General features: G+C 49.4%; 1 protein-coding gene across 1 annotated transcript in view; it reads right to left on the bottom strand.

Annotated features, from left to right (window-relative positions):
• The window catches only part of SPATA6 (spermatogenesis associated 6), a 113375-nt gene that overhangs the window by 35027 nt on the left and 59462 nt on the right, over positions 1 to 18886 (bottom strand). Inside the window, exons 10-13 of the mRNA XM_044005276.1 lie at positions 14843 to 14930; positions 12006 to 12185; positions 11467 to 11507; positions 4774 to 4955 (exon numbers count right to left, since the gene is read on the bottom strand). Coding sequence (XP_043861211.1) covers positions 4774 to 4955; positions 11467 to 11507; positions 12006 to 12185; positions 14843 to 14930 — 491 coding nt within the window. The remainder of the gene's footprint in view (positions 1 to 4773; positions 4956 to 11466; positions 11508 to 12005; positions 12186 to 14842; positions 14931 to 18886) is intronic.

Below are 18886 nucleotides of genomic sequence, written 5' to 3'. Positions count from 1 at the left end.
CACATTAGCTAGGTGGTGAGAGAAAACAGTTAAAAAACAAAACTTCAGATTAAGGGATTGTCAAAAAAAAAAGTTTTTAAAATGTGTTTCCATCTGTTTTCAGATACTATCAGTTCTTTCTCTGTAGATGGGTTGCAATTTTCATAAGTCCTTCAGGGTTATATTGGATCATTGCCTTGCTGAAAATAACCACATGCCTCCCAGATCATCTTACACTATTGTTGTTATTTTCACTTTGCTTCAGTTCATGATGGTCTTTTTTTTATTCAATTGGATTTGCTTTACTGTGTCATGATTTCTCATAAGGTCACTAGCTTCCATTTGTTCAATCCTAATTATTAGGCAATTATTTTCTTGAGAGAGCTTTTCTATTTCTTTTCCCATTTGGTTTTTCAAGCTGTTAACTTTTTTCTCATGACTTTCCTGCATTGCTCTCATTTCCCTTTCCATTCTTTCCTCCATCTCTCTAAATCTTCCTTCTATCTCTCCTACTTTCTCTTCAAAGTCCCTTTTGAGAGCTTCCATGGCCTGAAACCAATTCATATTTTTCTTGGAAGCTTTGAACATTGGAGCTTTGACTTTGTTATTATCTTCTTCTTCTTCTGAGGGTGTATTGTGGTCTATCTTTCCCCCAAAGAAGTTTTTGATGCTCTGCTGCTTTCTCTGCCTACTCATCCTGGACAGCTATTTCTTGGCTTTTGACTCCTTCTTAACGTGTAGCGCTGCTTCCAGGACACACTGTTTGAGCTACAGCGTGGCCCAGGGGGTGACTGGGCTTCTTCTCAGCCTGCCTGGCCTGTGAGTAACCACGCCGCTTTCTCTTTGACTCAGAAACAGAAGTCTGATTGAACCCTGATTCTCTATGTTCGGAAACTTGGCGTGCCTGTGCCCCTTCCCCACTGGGCCACCACCACTCGATTCAGCCCACTGGTTCAGAACCAGGGCGCTTCGCCCCAACTCCAGCAGAGACTGCCTCTACTTCACCCCGGCCTACTGCTGAATCCCCTCGCCAGTCTGCAATCGGAGCCTCAAATGCTGCTGGCGCTGAAGACTCTGAGGCACTCTGGAAGCACTGTCTGTTCCTGGCTGGGTCTATACTGCACATTGAGCTGTTCAGCCTGATCAGTAGGTGATCGCAATTGCCCTCTTTTGCTGAAAAATAGTCTCACTCTGTTCTTATGTGTATTAGGTTGCTCTGGGGTTTTGTGTGTGTGTGTGTGTGTGTGTGTGTGTGTGTGTGTGTGTGTGGTTTTTTTTTAACCGCATTATTTGGGAGTGAGTGGTTGGGTTTATCTGGAGCTTGTGGGAGTCACAGCTTCTCCTCCGCCATCTTGGCGCCGCCCCCTCATGCCATTTCAAACATGTCCACATTTACATATAAGAAGATAAATCACCAATTAATCTTCTTGTCCAGGCAGTTGCCAGTAATCCATTTGTAAATCCGCCAAATTAATAACTGATTTATGAAAGAATCTGGTGAAGTCCATTCTCCCCACACATGCTAAGCATCTACTGTAGGTGAGGCCCCCCAAAGGGTTCCAAAGAAAGGACACAGGCCGGGGCTTTCAACAAGCCCTCAATGTCACCCATCAGCATGTGAAAGGTGGGTACTGGTGTTATCTGCAGCAATGGCACTCACACTCATGTTTGGGAACCTGGGACTGAAGCCAAGGGCTCCAAGTGGCACTCCTCCAAGGTCCAGCACGGCCCACCAGAGAAGCCACTAGTCTGTGCTGTGGGATAAACGACGCTGGAGAAGGGCATGAACTTTTAATATCCTCATTCATGAAATTCCAAACCCCAAGTATGATGGAGATTCTCAGCTTCTTTTTAATTAGTTTTCCTGGTATCTCAGCTGTCTAATTTTAGTAATAACCATAAAGCCTAATCCAAATTTTAAGTCATAATGTTAATATTTAAACCACTTCAAGACATCTTGGGGAGGAAAATAGCCTCTGAAATCTGATCTCATGTTATTGAGAGCATTGTAGGTTATAGTGGATATATTTCATAAAACGGATTGAAGCAAAGCACCCCATTTATAAGGGCATGCATTTCATTTGCCAAAACCCACTAATAATTCTTTCAAAAGCAATCCTAGCTCGCGAGGTTTGGGCCTGGTGACACTGTCAGTTCTTTCCTGTGGCCTTCCAGGAAAGCTCATTGAATTTCAGGCCCCATTTGCCCAGATAAACAAAACAAACTTCCATACCTGCATTCTCTGTCATACTTCCAATTTTCCTGGGGACACAGACACATCCGACAGTTACACCAGTTTAAATTGTTGATCGATTCCAACAGATTATATAAACACTTTGGAAGCATTGCTCAGTGACCCAGAAAAAAGCAGATTAATCAGAGAATGGCTTATAATTCATTTTAAAGATGCTAGCCATGTTGAGGCACAATCAATGGGACAAAACCATTTTTCCTTCCCTGGTAACACAACTAAAGACATTAATTTTTCTGTTTACTGAGGCAGCTAGGGGAAAAATTAAATTCTGGTCTAAAATACAGGCAGTACACCGTAGTGTGTGTGTGTGTGTGTGTGTGTGTGTGTGTGTGTGTGTGTGTGTACACACACACACACACACACACACTTTCATGTGAAGAGTCTGCCACATGGTAGATCAATGAAAGTCTGACATCTCTAAGTGGAGATCATGGACTTTTAGAAATCCAGACAGAAGGCAATGTCTCTATCTTTACATTATTCAATAATTCTGTAAACATTTATTGAGAAAAAAAAAGAAAAAGAAAAAAAAAACATTTATTGAGCACCTACTATGTGCCAGGAACTCTGCAAGGGGCTGGGGCCACAGAGACAAAGAAATGAAGTGGGCCCTGCCCTCAAGAAATATTGAGGCAGCCCCATCAGAGTTCTCAGGTTCTCAGGATCAGAACCCGTGGCTTTATTCTAAGTGAGGAACAACCTTGATGCACATACTTCCACACCTTCTCTTCTCCAAGATGCTCCAATAGTCCCCAGGAATAGCCCCTCCCCCCACTGAGGGGACAGCCAAGAGCACAGGGGGTTGTGTGGGCACACAACAAACCAACCGCTTGGCCAAGAAGCACTGACTTCTTATGTGCCAGTCTCGGAGGAGACAAGTACACACACCAAACTCTCTTTTCAAGGAGCTCGCCTTGTACTGGGGAGACAACACGAAGGCATGCACACCTATGTACCAGTACATGTGAGCACACCGGCAGGATGGCTCTTGGGGAGAAGTTACACGCATGTGGAGGGGCTGAGGGAGAGCATTCCGGGCACGAGGCACAGCCAGCGTAAAGGCCTGGAGAGGAGAGATGAAGCCTCCAGTGGTTTGCCGTCATCTTCCCCGTCAGGCTCAGAGCAACTTGAGAGCGGGGCACGTGCTCCTGCCTTGTTTTGTAACACCAGTGCCTAGCAGGGTGCCCGGCACACAGGGGTACTCACTCGCATGCTCGCTGAGTGACTGGCCAGTTTAAGATTGATTCCAGACCAAGGCCAGTCCGTGTTCCCTGGCCTAAGGGCTCCTTCAGCTCCAGCATTCCCTGAGTCTCTGGCCAGTTGGGATCCAGGCATGAGGGCGACAGAGGGTCTTCACACCTTGTGTTCAGTGGAGAACTTCAGCCATCACCCAGGTGCTGCCTTGGATGAGAAACACCCTGGAGGAGAGCGGTCCTCTTGGGGATAAGATTGCCCACCGTGGCAGGCGCAGGATGGACCTTACCCACAATACAGTGTTTCTAGACTCAGTGAGGAGGCAAAATACAGACTGCGCCATTTAAAAACATTCTTCACTCAAGGTAAATCACATTAAAAGCACATCCTATTTGGTCCTTGAGCAAGCTACAAACCCTTAACCCCAAGCCCCCAAACACTCACACTGCTGTTCCCTTAAGAGCTTAAAGTCCTGCAGGGCTACTGGGCTGCTGGGCAGAGCCAGGGCCCATCCAAGCAAGGCCCCTTGGTCGGTCAGTCTGTCTCCCTGGGAGTCAGCAGGGAGCCCTTTCCCTTCCCCAGGAGGGGACATCAGATGTACAGAGACTTAATGAGTCACAAGGAGAGGAGATGAATGCAAAGACCAGCAGAGGGGGCTCGTCTGTCCCTCCACAGCTCCCCCTCCTTGGTCACCGGCAAGGGCGACAGGCTGGATGCCCCCTTGTGAAGGGTTGTACAGGGAACTCTTGTTTGGGTGAGGGGGTCCCTGAGCCGAGGGGGCCTGTGAGGCCCTGGATGGCCGAGGCGGAGGGGACCCTAAGGAGCAGAGGGCACCGCTGGTGCTTTACGATCTGCCATCCAGGAGGAGGAACTCAAGACTCCCGGTGTGATGGGCCTCTCACCTCCCTGGCTCCAGCCCACCCTGGCAGCTACCACCCACTGGCTGACTCCATTGCACACTGGGGGCCACTCACCAAATTCTTTCCCCCACCAACTGTCGCTAATCCAGTTTGCTAGTGGAGGTCTAGAGTGGAAATAATCACCGTCTGTTGAGAAGGTGCCTCCTGCTTTAAGAGTGTGTGACCCCAGAGAACCTCGGCCCAAGCATCTCATTCTACAGCAAACAACAACTGGATTTCCTGAGGAAGCTGAAGGGGTTGTCCAGGCTCACAGCTATCGAGGGGAAAGGCTAGAACCCAAACTCAGATATCCTAAATAACGGCCCAGTATCCTTCCTGGGACACTGCCTTGGCTTCCCCAGAAACAACAGATGAGGAAACTGAGGTTCAGAGAGGCCCCCCCCCTTAAGAAGCCTGGCCAGAGAGGGAGAACACAGAGAGCCTCACCTTTCCCTGAGAGTCGACTGATTGAGCACAGGGCTAGGAGAGCGTTTCTGCATCGATGAAGGTGCAGAGTGGACCAAGAGAGCCCTGTCTGTGTGGTGTGGCCTAGCCTGCCTTGAGGCAATATATTCTTCACACCTGTCAAGAGAGTCTTCCCGATCTCTTCCATGAGATGGCTTGGTAATCTGTTAAAAGACACAATAACAGAGCATTCAAGAACCCAAGGGTCAGAAGCCCAATGCTCCCACTGGCCAATCCATGTGGATGGTTTCTTCAGCCCACAATCATTTACACAGCCTGACTGGGAGCTGGCCGAGGTTCTATGTGAAGAACAAAAGCCAAAACTCTTCCCTGAAGGACCCAACAGCCAGTCAGACAGAGCACCCCAGGGCTCACCCAGAGGGGAGCGGGACCTCCTCCCGCACCAAGGCTCACAATGGGGCAGAGCTTTTCCGCAGCAGAGGGAGGCCCCCAGAGACAGGAAGTGCCCATCACTAGAGGGCTACGTCAGGGTGGCCTAGGAGGGATTCCTGTTGAGGTCTGGCCTCTGCAAGAGGACATCTGAGATTCATCCTGCCTCAAAGATCCTACAATTCTTTGGTGCATCCTAGATCCTTAGAGATCCTCCAGGGATGGAGTTGGATCAAGGCTGCTTCCAACTTTAAATCTATGGTCCTAATTTTACAGAGTGGGAAACTGAAGCTGAGACCTCTACGAATGGGGAGCCTCCATCTCCATCCGAGAAAGGCCCGGTGTGGGTATGTCCGGGCTCCAAGGCCTGCTGCTTTCCAGGGGTGGCTGAGGACAGGCTGGCTGGCGGAGGGTTTGCACACGGCGGCCAGCTTGCAGTTGGAGGGAGCCAGAGAACATCAAATGATAGACAACCAGCGAAGCCAAAGTCAATTTGAGTCAATGAGCACAGTTGAAAGCGTAAGAGACTGAGCTTGAAACATGTTAAAGCAGCACAGTGGTGCTGTGGACACGCAGTCTTGCTCGGAGGGATGGGGTAGCAAAAACTCTGGACTTTGGTCCTGGTTTTGACACTGGCCAGCTGCGGCACTGAGGCAAGTCATTTGAAACCTTTCAGTCTTCTGTGAAATGGGAACACTGATACTCTGGCTTCCATGCAGGGTGGTAAACATCACAGCTCTAGAAGAGGGGAGCTGTCCGTTATGGTTGTACAGGTCAGATCGGGCGGCCTTTGACAAGGCCCAAAGACAGGCACACGACAGGAGACCAGAAGAGACCAAGATCTCCGCACACTGGCTCAGCCTCTGACTACAAGAGGGGGCTGAACTCTCTGCTAAGCTCTAAATTCTGGGCCCTCACGATCACAAGTCACCTCCAACAGCAGCTGCTGAGGCAGAGCACATCCTTGCCCTGGCAGAGGATGCTCCTTGCCCCTGATCTTAACCAGCACCTTCCTCTTGGGTCTTCTGGCCGCAGGACACCTTGCTTTTGTACGTGGCAACATTACTCGGACTAAACATTCAGTGATCCCCGAGAAATGAGGGTCTGCAAAGGTCTCCTGGTAGGATCCCCAGTAGTGATGGGTAGCTGTTATTCTACGCTCTGCTCCTGGCCTGCTCCTGCACCTGGACAGACCCCTGGTGTGGGGCACCCAGTCCTTGTGCCCCCAGTGCTGAGCAGGGGCCTTTCACAAACACTGATAGCAGCTGGGATTGATGGAGATTTGCTGAACTCAAAGTGGGGAGGAGAAGGCAGGACAGAAAGGCGAGGAGGGCACTGTCTGAAGCCAACTGAAGCAGGGGCGTGAGGGACCGGGCATGGATCTGCCCAGTAGGGAGGCTTTCCATAGCCCAGAAATCACTGTGAATTCACTTCAGATAAATGTATCCTTTCCTCCCAAGCAGAACGTGAGGACCTCGAGGACAGGACTTGTTTCCTTCTGAGATCTGTCGTCCTGTGCATTGCACATGCCAGGCATTTCATAATGCCATCCCCGATGCCTCCCCTGACTTCAGTCTCTTCCCTCTCCTGGAGCTAAGTGGAATCTAACCGGGAAGCTAACAGGTCTGAGGACGTCACTCCCTAACTGAATCCCTTGCAGATGGGGGTTAAGGCCTGTAAGAAAAGACAAAGGCCCGGTCCCAGCGTCTGATACCTTCTATAAGAATCCACATAAAGATGCTTGGCACTGGTCCCCGTCGAATTGCAGGGTCCTTCCATCCATGCTAGCTGCCCTCCAGCAGAATGGCCTTCTTCCTATTTCGACACTGATGAGCTGTCCCCAGGCCTCTGCACCAGCTGCCCCCCTCCCCGCCCCCCCCCCCCCCGCCTGGACACTCCCCCTTCCCAACCCTGCCTCTGAGAATCCCAGCGCCACATTCCCCAAGAGATCTCTCAGGTCCTTGGCTGCCAATGCTTTGCACTCCTGAAATGGCCTTGCAGGTGCCCTGTGTGCATTTTGTGTTCACACACACACACACACACACACACACACTCATGTTGCTTCCTCCACTTAAACAGAAACTCTGGGAGAGCAGGGCTTCCTTTGGTCTCTGTGTCCTGACCCTCAGCCCAGGGCCTGGCCCACAGTAGGGCTTCCCAGATGCCTGCTGACCAGTTGATAGGACACTCCTTCCCTTCTTCTTTGCAGACTCTTCCTAACACCCACTGGATGTTTACAATCACAGCCTCAGAGTGGGGAAGGTCCCGGAGGCCAGCGAGTCCAAGCCATGCCCGCAGCGTTCTGTCCACACTCACAAATGCCCTTCCTACAAGTCTCCCCTTCTCCACGCCAACCACCCCCACTTCCTTCAGCCAAGCCCCACGTGGCTGGCATCGTCCCCGGCCCGTTGCTCCAGGCTGCCTTCCTCTGAACACTGTCAGTCCATCAAAGTGTTTCCTCAGTCTGTGGAGCCTAGACCAGAATTCTACCTTCCAGATGTAACTCATACTTATGGATGAGCGGGCAAACACCGTGACAGCAAGAAAAGGAGGCTTAAAGGAAGGGGAAGCGGAGGGCGCGAGGGTTAGACACAAGCTCCAGACTGCAGATAAACACGCATGGACTGAACTGAGAAGCTGCTCTGCTGGTCGGGCACCTGCATCTTCACCTAAGGAGCTTAAATAAGCACCACATGCATTTTTCATCCTCTAATTCATACTGAAGTCACCAGTGTCCATGCTTCCTCATCCCCTTGCTGTATACCAAGCAGGAATCAGCTTGTCATCTTCTCTGGGGCATCACCGAAAGGCCCAATGCCGGAGACAGCAGGTACCGGGGAGGGAGGCAGAGGACTCGGGTCCATAGACTCATGGGACCTTGGAGCTCAAGTCCAAACTCCTCCTTTTCCAGATAGGAAAACAGGCCCAGAAAGGCTGGCTCTGCTCAAGGCTCCACAGATCTGAATCCAAAGCCCTCGGTGTGCAGTAGCCCTGTTCCGGCCGTGCTCTGACCTCTGGATAATGAAGGAATTGGATAACCAGCTGCATCTTAAGGCCAGGCCCTCCAACGTGACAGAAAAGGACACTTTTAGTTTTCCATTTGTCCAAGGTCACAAGGCACTAGCACAAGCACTGGAGCTCAGGTCCTCAGCCTTGCGCTGCAGATGACATACTTAATAATGTTTGCAGAAAGCGGGCTCCCGATGCATTTGGCCCAAGAGGGTGGACCCAGACCCAGTGGAAAGTGGAGGGAAGGGGGGAAGGGACGTAGAAGAGAGGCCAGCTCAGGCCTGCTGGCAGCAAAGCCTCCCTGACAATGAGCATTACCCCAAAGTGGGCTGCACAGCCTCAGAAGGCAGTGGACCCCCCTCCGTGCAGGGCCCCAGGCTGAGGCTGAAGGACCTGACAAGTGAGACTGGAATTCTCTTCCAACTCCGAGGTGCTCAGGTCCCTGAATAAGTTTTGTTAGAAAACAGCCTTGCTTCAAAGGTCTTAGGAATGGGATTAATTAATTGGTAGCTACACTGCCTGGGTAACACCAACAATGGTTTTCTCCAGTAACTTTCTTCTTTTTAGAAAAGAAATCAATTTCACTTCAAATGTCCAAGATGGAGTCTCTGCGCCGTGCCCGCTCTCCCAGAGGCCCCTTTTCTAGTGGGCGGCCTGCACGTGCAGGAGCTCTCCCAGAGGCCCCAGATGACCGTAGCCGGTAGCGGCACTGACATCTGCTAGCTTCAATGCCCAGTACAAGCTCGGGTCTTGTCTCGCTCCCAGGCGGCTCATGGCGCTTAGATCACATTTCGGTCCCTCCCCAGCACTCTCACCCATTCATTGGGAGGGACAGTCATGCCACAGCGTGCCACCTGCAGGACATGCCGCCTTCTCAGACTGAAGGCCAGACACCATGGCCTATGGGCTCTGGAGCACCCTCAGAACACCTTCCCTGAAGGCCAATCCTTCATTAAAGATGAGGAAGCTGGGGGCAGAGAGGGAAAGGACTTGCTCAAGGTCATGCCAGGCTGAAGTGGTGGAGCCTGTCCTCCAACTCGGGCTTTGGGGCTTTCTTGGCAAGCCTTTCTGCCCCTCAGAAATTCAAGGAAAATGCATATAGGAGGGAGTGGGGAGCTTGGATGCCACAGCCAAAGGCCTCCTTCTCCTTCTCCAGAGGCCCCAAAACAACCAGGGTGCTTTGGAAGGTGACTGAGAAATCCAAGCTCCTCACACACTCCCTCACTGAGTGGGCGCCTACCTGTAGCTCACCTATCTCATCTCCCACTATTGGAACCCAAGCTCCCTGAGGTCTTCTTCTCTTTTGTATCTGTATGCTTTCCACCTCCAGAGACAGAAAGGATGAACTCTCTGAGTGCAGATTGAAGCATATTTGTTTACTTTAAGTTTCTTGCTTTTGCTTCTTCTGTTTTGTGGTGGTTTTTTGCAACATGGCTAATATGAAAATGTTTGGCATGATTTCACATGCACAATTGATATATTGCTTACCTTCTCAAGGAGTGGGAGAAAGGGAAAGAATTAAAAACTCAAAATGTTAAAAAATGAATGGTAAGGGGCAGCTAGGTGGAAGACCTGAGTTCAAATCCAGCCTCAAACACTTAACACTTACTAGCTGTGTGACCCTAGGGAAGTCACTTAACTCCAATTGCCTCACAAAAAAAATTTTTTTTAAATGAATAGTAAAATATAATTGGAAAATATTTGAGAAAATAAAAATATATTTAAAACGGATGTTAAAAAGAAACAACAACAACAACAAAAGATACTTAGTTTAGCAATGAGCAGACTCAGGAAGAACAAGAAAACTGTCCTCAGGTACCAAAGAGTTCCTATGTGGAACAAACATCAGACTTACTCTGCTCAGTCCCAGAAAGAAGAACAAAGAACAATGGGGGAATTTTACACGTATGCACAATTTGGCTCTCTAAGGAAAACTTCCTAACACATAGAATGAGCTGCCTAATGAGGTAGTGAGGTCCCTATCCCTAGAGGCCTTCAAGCAGAAGCTGAATGACCTGAGGCTGCTTCCAACTCTCCAGATCTCCGATTCTATGCTAGCCCAGGCTCTAGCATGGAGGGTGTGGTAGGCTGGTGGCCGTGGGACAAAGAGGAAGGGCACGATTCTGGGAGACATTACGTGGAAGAGCGGGCAGGACTTGGTGACAGGGTAGATACACACACTGCAGAGGGAAGATGGAAGAGCTGAGGTTTCTGAGAGAACCAAGTACCCCTAACAAAAGGGGTATGATTTGGAAAAGGCAAGAAACCCCTAACATTTTCATGTAGGTAGGAGTTCATGGTTCCTTCATTCTCCAGCCAAGAGTCTCTACTGCAGGCTCACTTGGAATCCCACTGTCCTCTGAACACATCATGTGCATGGGCAGCCCCAAGCCTTGGGGAGTACGCTGTCCCCTTCTCTCTGGTCACCCAAGTCCTGTCGATCCCTCAGGGCCCAAACCAAGCCAGAGTTCTTCAGGAAGGTCTCCCCTAACTACTCCTGGCTGTGATTCTTCAGTACTTCTCTGGCCTGCTTGTCCAGCATTTACTTCTATACTAGAGGGTTAATAATAATGAGAACAAGAAGAATCAAGTGATCAACAAAAACTTTTGGAATGAATGAATGAATGAATGAATGAATGAATAGCTTATAACTAGGTCATACAGGTGGAAAAGAGGCAGGCTAGACCTGAGATCAGAAGACCCGGGTTCAACTTTGGCCTCAGAAATTCACAAGCTCTGTGACTCTGGACGAGCCACTTAACCTCTGTCTGCCTCAGTTTCCTTCACTGTAAAATGGGGATAACAATGGCACTTCCCATGCAGGGTTGTTGTGAGGATCAAAGGAGATATTTGGAAAGAGCTTGGCACAATGCCTGGCACAGAGCAGGCACTACATAAATGCTTATTCTCTCTCCTTCTCCTGTCCCCTAATGAAAAGAAAATGCAGCGCCACTTGTATTTAGGAAGTTTCCATTTCAGCAGAGGCAGAGCACAAAGCCACAACAAAGAGGAAACCTGCCCCCCATCCTCGCTGGCAGTCCCGTGAAGACACCCGCGATCCATCATTCAACGCACCTGGAGGGAGCCCCCTCAACACAGAGGCGGGGTGTCCCTGACCACCCTGACTGCCCCGCTTAAGGATGGGTGCAGAATCACGGCTTCACCGAGAGCCTCTCCGGCCCACCGTGGCTGGCCAAGATTGGGTCACTTGCACGTTTTCCATGATGGGGCCACACCCTCACACCCTCCCTCAGAAGACACACCTTTTCTACACACCTTATAGTCCTTGGATCGGTAGCTGCCCAGATGAGTATGATCTGAAAAAGGATGTTACAAAAGAATTAAAATACAAACATTTGATAACATAAAGATCAACAATCTGGCTCCAACCGTCACCTCTACTGTCATATTGTTAGGACACTCAGCCACTTCAGGAGTCCTCAGGATGATGAAGTGGTGCAAGGATCAAGCCCATCCCAGACAGAAAGGACTGATAACCAGGTGCACGTCACCGGGCAAAGAGCCCTAGACTTGGCCCAAGAAGACATGGGTTTGAGCAGGTTGGAACAGATACCAAACCACCCCGATACCAGCCATGCCCTGCCCACCCATCTTCCATCTATCGAGTGCCTGCTTCTCCATTACCCTCCACCTCCCCCCAACCCTCCTCTGCTTTCCTCCTCCCATAGGCCTCCCACGGCACACTCTTCTGGGATTTTCCACCATACTTACCAAGCGATATTACATAGGGTAATTATCTGTGTTGGGCTCTAAACTCTATGAAGGTGGCTCTATGGGGGCTATATTTTATTTACGCTTTGTCGCTCTCCCAACGTCCAGTATCTTGCCGCACACACTTTGTATGTGCATGTTAGATGTTGTCGAATGAATCTTCATAGTCTGCCATTTTGTCAGTGTCTGGATGGCAATTCTGGGGAGTACTGCAGAGAAGGTACGCAGGTGGCCTTGGCTGCCCTTCACAAGCTTCTTCAGCTCTGAAACCCAGAAGGGGGAAGAAGAGAACTTGCGGGGAGAGGCATCTATGAGAATTCTATCCAAAACACTATCTGTGCAACTTAATGGGAGATGAGGAGACACATCTCTTCATCCTCTGCAAAGGATTGGCCCCTAGACGGCAATTATTCTCCCGGTGGTCTTTTTGCAAGCCATGAACACTGTAATCCAAACTCATCGGGTGTCTCACGAAAGGCTCGGCCCCTCGTGCTCCCACGCCCCGCACCCCAGCCCGTCAGCTGCTGCCGCTCATCAGCTTTTGCTCTGCCACATCTCTCCCATCCGGCGGGTGTTGGGCCTCTGCCTAAGGACCCCACGTTGGGGAAACTCACCAGCTCTTGGGGAAGCTTACTGCCCCCAGGACAGCTCCCTTGGCTTCTCTGCAACCTGAACCCACTCCTCCTGACTCTGCCTCTTGAGCCAGACAGGGCCAGCCCCTCAAACGCTCCCACCCCTTCTCCTCGTACCGGCCGAAGGGGCCCAGCTCCTCCGCACCATCCGCATGTTCCACGGCCTTCGGGCCCTTCACTGGACACTGCCCTGGAGAAGCCCATGTTTTATTCCGCCGGCCCCACTTCTGCCTCCATCCGCAGGCCCAGCCTGATGCCCCAACAGCGCAAGAGACTTGGTGGATATCTACAAAAGCAACAGGCCCAACTCCACCAATGCCTTTCTGTTGCCTCCAGAGAAGCCGGAGCCAGCCTTGGAGTTCACAGCCACTGCCTTTTGGTCTGGGTTTCCTTGGTTGGGAGAATGGCTCAGTTCCTCCAGTCCTGGAAAGTTCTCATGCGTAGAAGCCATAATACTGCCTAAGCCTCTCTTAACCCTGCACTCTTTCAAACACTCTGCTCCCACCATTACTGGAGAAGTGTAGTTTAGACAAAGGAGTCTTTGGTCAGTCCACAAGCATTTATTAAGCACCTACTATGTGCGGGCACTGTGTTAAGGAAGGCAAATGTCAGCCCCTGCCCTCAAGGAGATCATGGTCTAACGGGGACCCAGCACAAACGTCTATGTGCAAACAAGCCACAGACAGCATAGACTGGAGAAAACAACAGTGGGAAGCGCTGCCAGGAAGGTGTGCTCCAAGGACCAGCCAGGAGGCCCGGGACCTCAAGGGGGATGTGTCAGGGAGCAAGAGGTAAGAGAACAGGAGAGGTCCGAGGGGCCCAGGCCGGGAAGGGCTCTCGACAGCACAAGCCCTGCGATCCAGGTTATCCCAGTCTCCCACGGAAGGATGCTCCGGCTGCTCTCTCTCCACATTCTTCCCCAGAGAAGAGCTGTAGGCCAACAACTCCCTTCCATCTTCTGCCTTCCATGAGAGTGTGCGTGTCAAGGCTGGCGTGAGTTCCTCCAGGACTAAGGCTACTCACCGGTCACTGGACAAGGCCTCAGCTGATGATGATCAATGGTTCAAGTCCTATATCATCATTCTTAGCCATTTTTCTCCCACTGCAAGAGACGTGGAGGACAGCTGTGGGCCATTTGTCACTTGTCCTTCTCTTTGACCCAGAATGTGGTAATGAGCCTCTCTGAACCCCACCGGGCTGTTTCTAAGGAAGCAGGCAATTTGTGGCCGAGACCCAATTCAGAGCTCCCCCAGGACCTGCCCACGGTTCCACGTGGCTGGCATAGCCGATGAGACATAAGTCCTTATTGAGCTTACTCAAGACAAGAGCTGCCTTGGCCAAGGCTGGGTGGCCGAAGAAATTCGCATATTAATTCATCACAAATAATTCAGCCTCCACTAATCCTCCAACCTCCATCAATGCTGCAGGGTGATGTGTGTGACCCTCACTTCTTGACGCATGTGGCAGGTCTTACCCAGCAGGAATGGCTTGGCAACACAGTGAATTTCTCTTGTTGTTGTTGTCCTAGGGCTAACTGAAGTGAAGGGTGGGAGAGCTGAAGTTCTTTGACCACAGTCCCTAAGACAGAGTATCAGTGAAGGGGCAGGACAACTGTAGCGTGTCACCTGAGGACACACTGAAGGCAGAGTGGCCGACGGAGGCCAGCTAACAGCCAGTGATTAGGTGTGAGTTTGAGGCTGGCCACTGGTTCTTCTGTTGACTACCACGTGAATGAACAAGATCTCTGCAGTTTACTTTGGCCATCCGTAAAACGAGGAAGCTGGCTCAGATCTCCCTTATGCCTCAGAGTGCTCGGATGGGAGGCCTCTCTTCCCCACAAGCTGGGGGTGAGGAGAGGGTTTTCCAGGCTACAGAAGGGGGGTGGTGGTGGCAAATATTACTACCCTAAGCACATACCCACTGGCTCTTTGTTCCTCCTACTGGGTTGGCCACATGGCAAATGCTCAGAAACACTGATCCTCCAGGGCCCAGGAGTGGAAGGGGAAGGAACCAGGAAGCCACAGGAAGGGCCTGCTCTTCAGTGATACAGTGCAGTGTAGTGGTCAGTGCCGGACTTTAGGAAGACACAGGTTTGATACCTACCTTTCATACAGGAGGCACTAGATAAATGCTTGTTGGCCAGGCTGGGACTGAATTCTTAGTTATGTGATCCTGGCCTGGGTAAGCCCAACCCTCCTTCTAGACAGAAAGGAGACACACACACACACACACACACACACACACACACACACACACACGCGCACGCACGCACGCACGCCCCAGCTCACCGTTGTGCAACTTGCACCATCCTTCTCTTGAAGGTTCTCTGCCATTAGGTCCGAGAAGAATTTCAGGCTTGGGGCTTGGGGGGTCAGCCTAGGGAAAGAAGAATTCAGATGTTAGAACTGCATGAGACACCGTGGAACAGCAGTCATCAAAGCCATCTGGCAGTGGCCAAGGCCAGAGAGGCACATTAACAGGCCAGGCGAGGTGGAGTCAGGGGCATGGACAGAGCTCAACAAAGTCAGCATGCAGTAAGGAAGAAAACATGAATTTCATCACAAAGAGCTCCCTGAATGCTGGGAAAAAAAAACACTGGGAAGCAGTTTGGCAGAAAGTAGGCTGAGACCAGCACCAGAGGTCATATCCACAAAAAACCAAAAATGTGATCTTTTTTTGTGTGTGTGAGGCAATGGGGGTTAAGGGACTTGCCCAGGGTCACACAGCTAATAAGTGTTAAGTGTCTGAGGTTGGATTTGAACTCAGGTCCTCCTGAATCCAGGGTCAGTACTTTATCCACTGCGCCACCTAGCTGCCCCATATGTGATCTTAATATAAGAAAAATGCCACAAATATTAAAAGAGAAGCGAATCATGTGACTGCCACAGGTATGAGGTAGGAGGCAGATTCTTTACAAAACAAGGGACATAGGCAATTACAAAAGAAAATATGCAACAGTGGTTACATAAAACTGAAAAGATTCTACACAAACAAAATCAATGTAGCTACAAGAAGAAATAAGTTAAACATGGGGGGGAAATCTTTTTACCAAACTTCTCAGATAAGGGTTGGTATCCAAAATATATAGACAACATACACACACACACGCACGCACACACAATTAAAAAGTCATTCTCCAATAGATAAATGGTTAAAGGCTAACTATTAACAACCATATGAAAGAATGTCACTCATAATAAGGGAAATGCAAATAAAAAACCTCTGAGGTTTCACCTCAAACTCAGGAAACTGGTGAAGATGACAAAGGATAGGAATAGCACGATGTTGGGGGATTTGTGAGGGTTAGGGCACTTTTGTTGGAGAGGTAAATCAATGCAAACACTTTGGAAAGCAATGTGGGATTATGAAAACAAAGTGACTAAAATGCCCCTATCCTTCAACTCAGGCATTATAGCTCTACGCATGTATCCCAAGGAGGTCACTAATAAAAAGAAAGCCCCCACACACACCAAAACATTTATGGTAGCACTTTTGGTGGTGCGAAGCTAGGTGGTGCAGTGGATAGAGTGCTGGGCCTGGAGTCAGGAAGATTCCTCTTAGTGAATTCAAATCTGACCTCAAACACATACTAGCGATGTGACCCTGGACAAGTCACTTCACTCTGTTTGCTTCAGTTTTCTCATCTGTAAAATGAGCTGGAGAAGGAAATGGCAAACCTCTCCAGTATCTCTGCCAAGAAAACCCCAAATGGAATCATGAAGAGTCAGACATGACTGAAATGACTCAACAACAAACAACAACCAAAAAATGAGTAGAAACAAAATAAATGCCCATCAATTAGGGAAAGGCCGAACAAATTAAGGTACATGAATGTAATGGAATACTACTGTGCTCAAAGAAATGATTAGAATGAAGACAGAGAAGCATGGAAAGATTTACAAGATCTGATGTAGAATGAAGTGAGCCACTACACATAATGACAATATCAATAATCTAAAGGGAATGTTGCAGAATTACACAGACAAGACTGGCCCCAAAGAACAGGCAGAGAAGACATTCCCACCCACCTCCTCTGTTGAGGTGAGAGGTCCATGGGCATGGAATATTGCATATACTTTTGGACTTTTCCCATGTGCTGATTGGTTTTGCCAATTTTTTCCTTAAAATCTTACTTACTATATGATATGGCTCTCTGGAAAGGGGTAAGGGAGAGATACTTGGATGAATTCTGGTGGGGATGTACAAAAAACAACAGCTACCAATGAAAATTTCTTTAAAACCACCTAGGGTGCCTCTTGGAGTCCCAGTGGTCCAGGCTCTTCTGGGCCGGTCCCTGCCAGTAGAGTGGCTCAAGGCTGCTGGGCCTGCAGTGGATCTAGTTTCTTGCATGCCCCCTATCCCTGGCCAGGACTCCCCTCTGGTTCTCTTTGCTTGTCTTGTTTAATGAAAATAAAGCATGGCAATTAAAATCCAAGCAGACTGCCATGGTAAATCAGTGCCTGCTAGAAGGGATCACAGGGATGGAAAAATGGAAGGCAATGGAAGCCCGGGCACAAAATTACCAGAACTGGAGAGCTGGAGGGCACTTCTCTAACAGTTAAGGAACCATAACAGGTCACCCCCCAGGGCTACTGTCCTCAGCTCACAAGCTCTGACAAGAGGACTCCTTGCCCTTCGCTGAGCAAGCCCAGAGCCTCATCTGGCCGGGACGTACAACTCGTAACTCCCATTCCCACCATGCATTAAGGCGAGCAGTGCCCATTCTTTACAACCACTAGGGATGCAGTGAGTTCAAGGATTATAGCCTCCTTTTGCAGATCAGAGACACGTCCGTGCTAGTAACAGAGTCAGAAGGTACTGGAGCCACGATGCTAGCCCAGGTCTCCTGAGCCCTCTCCACCAAAACATGCTGCCTGATTGCTGAAGGCAAAAGCCCTTCTCCCTGGCAGGCCTGAGGTGGCCTAAAGAACAATGGTTCCGGGTCAGAGGGTTAGATTCCAAAGCCCACCTCTGATCTTGACTACCCGTGTGACCCTGGGAAAGTCACCTCACTTCTCTGGACCTCAGTTTCTTTCCCCATAAAACAAGGGTCTAGACTCTGAGAGCTCTTCTAGCTTCAGATCTAGGATCCTATCAAATACATATTTAATGCATATTGTCGAACTGAATAGAAACAAGAAAAAAAAAATAAGATTCAACCAAACTCTAATGTAGGAATCGAAACTCCTGGTAGAGGAAGAGTGTCATTGCAGTTTTAAAAAAATAACGGACCATGGTCCTAAAATCAGGAGCCTGGGTCACAGCCCCAATGTTGCCCTTTATTAGCCGTGTGTAACTGGGTAGGATTTCATCTCTCCAGACCTCGGGTTCCTCCTGTGTCACCCATGGCAGAGTGGACAGTGGGGGACTTGGGGCTTCGACCTCTGCCACTGGTTAGCTCAGGGGAACCTCTACACTTCAGTCTTCTGTCAAGTGGGACTCACAACGTCCATCATCCCTACCCCACAGGGTTAATGTGAGGCTCCAAGGAGATCAGAGGATCCAAGGGGTCACCCGGCAGAAGCTCTTCATTTCACAGGGAGTGTATTTGAAGCAAACCTTAAAGTGATGAATGTCAGTTCTCATCACTGCCACCTCTGTGTCTCCCTCATTGAGTGGCTGTCAGCAAAGCCTTCAGTCTGCCTTAAGGCACTAGGGAAATGGGACTTATTACGGCTATAATGAAGATGTATAGGAAAGCCTTCCATATTCAACATAAAAGAATCCCTTCATGGGACAAGTGATAACATACCTAACTAAAGTCAACTGTGAACTGCTATATTCGGTGAGATTTTTAGATGAATTGGGTGTGATTATATTATTGTCCAAGTGAGCTAGAAAGAAAAATGGGCTGGGCAAAAATAACTTTTAAAAATGTCTGTATTGAGCTATATGCAAATCATTCCGTGTCAAGCACTCTAAAAGCCCTATGTCCCTGAACAACGTTTAGGTGGCTAACACTTAACCATAAAAATACTTCTGATTACTATCTTCCCCCACGCAGACACTTTAATTAAATGTGCTTCCATTCCTTCCAATTAAAAGTTAGATTCGAGTGTGGTCTCCAGTTGCAGTTTAATGCCAGGCACAAAATGCCCAACTGTGGACAGCCATTAAAGTTAAGGACATTTTAAAACAGCCTGCCAGTCAGGGAGGAAGCCAAATACCACCGTGGACATCTTACAGCGTTGGGGCCAGTCAGAGAAACCCCAAATCAATAATTAGCATTTTAAATGGGGAAAATTATGCTGTAAGTGCCCTCGCACAGATCGGGAGGAGGCAAAGGGAAGATGAGCAGCTGAGACAAAGAGGGACGCAAAAATGGTCAATGG

The sequence above is a fragment of the Dromiciops gliroides genome, chromosome 4, assembly GCF_019393635.1.
Source record: "Dromiciops gliroides isolate mDroGli1 chromosome 4, mDroGli1.pri, whole genome shotgun sequence".
Lineage (NCBI taxonomy): Eukaryota > Metazoa > Chordata > Mammalia > Microbiotheria > Microbiotheriidae > Dromiciops > Dromiciops gliroides.
Note: the sequence above shows the minus strand (reverse complement) of the source record. Positions and strands in the feature narration are given on the sequence as shown.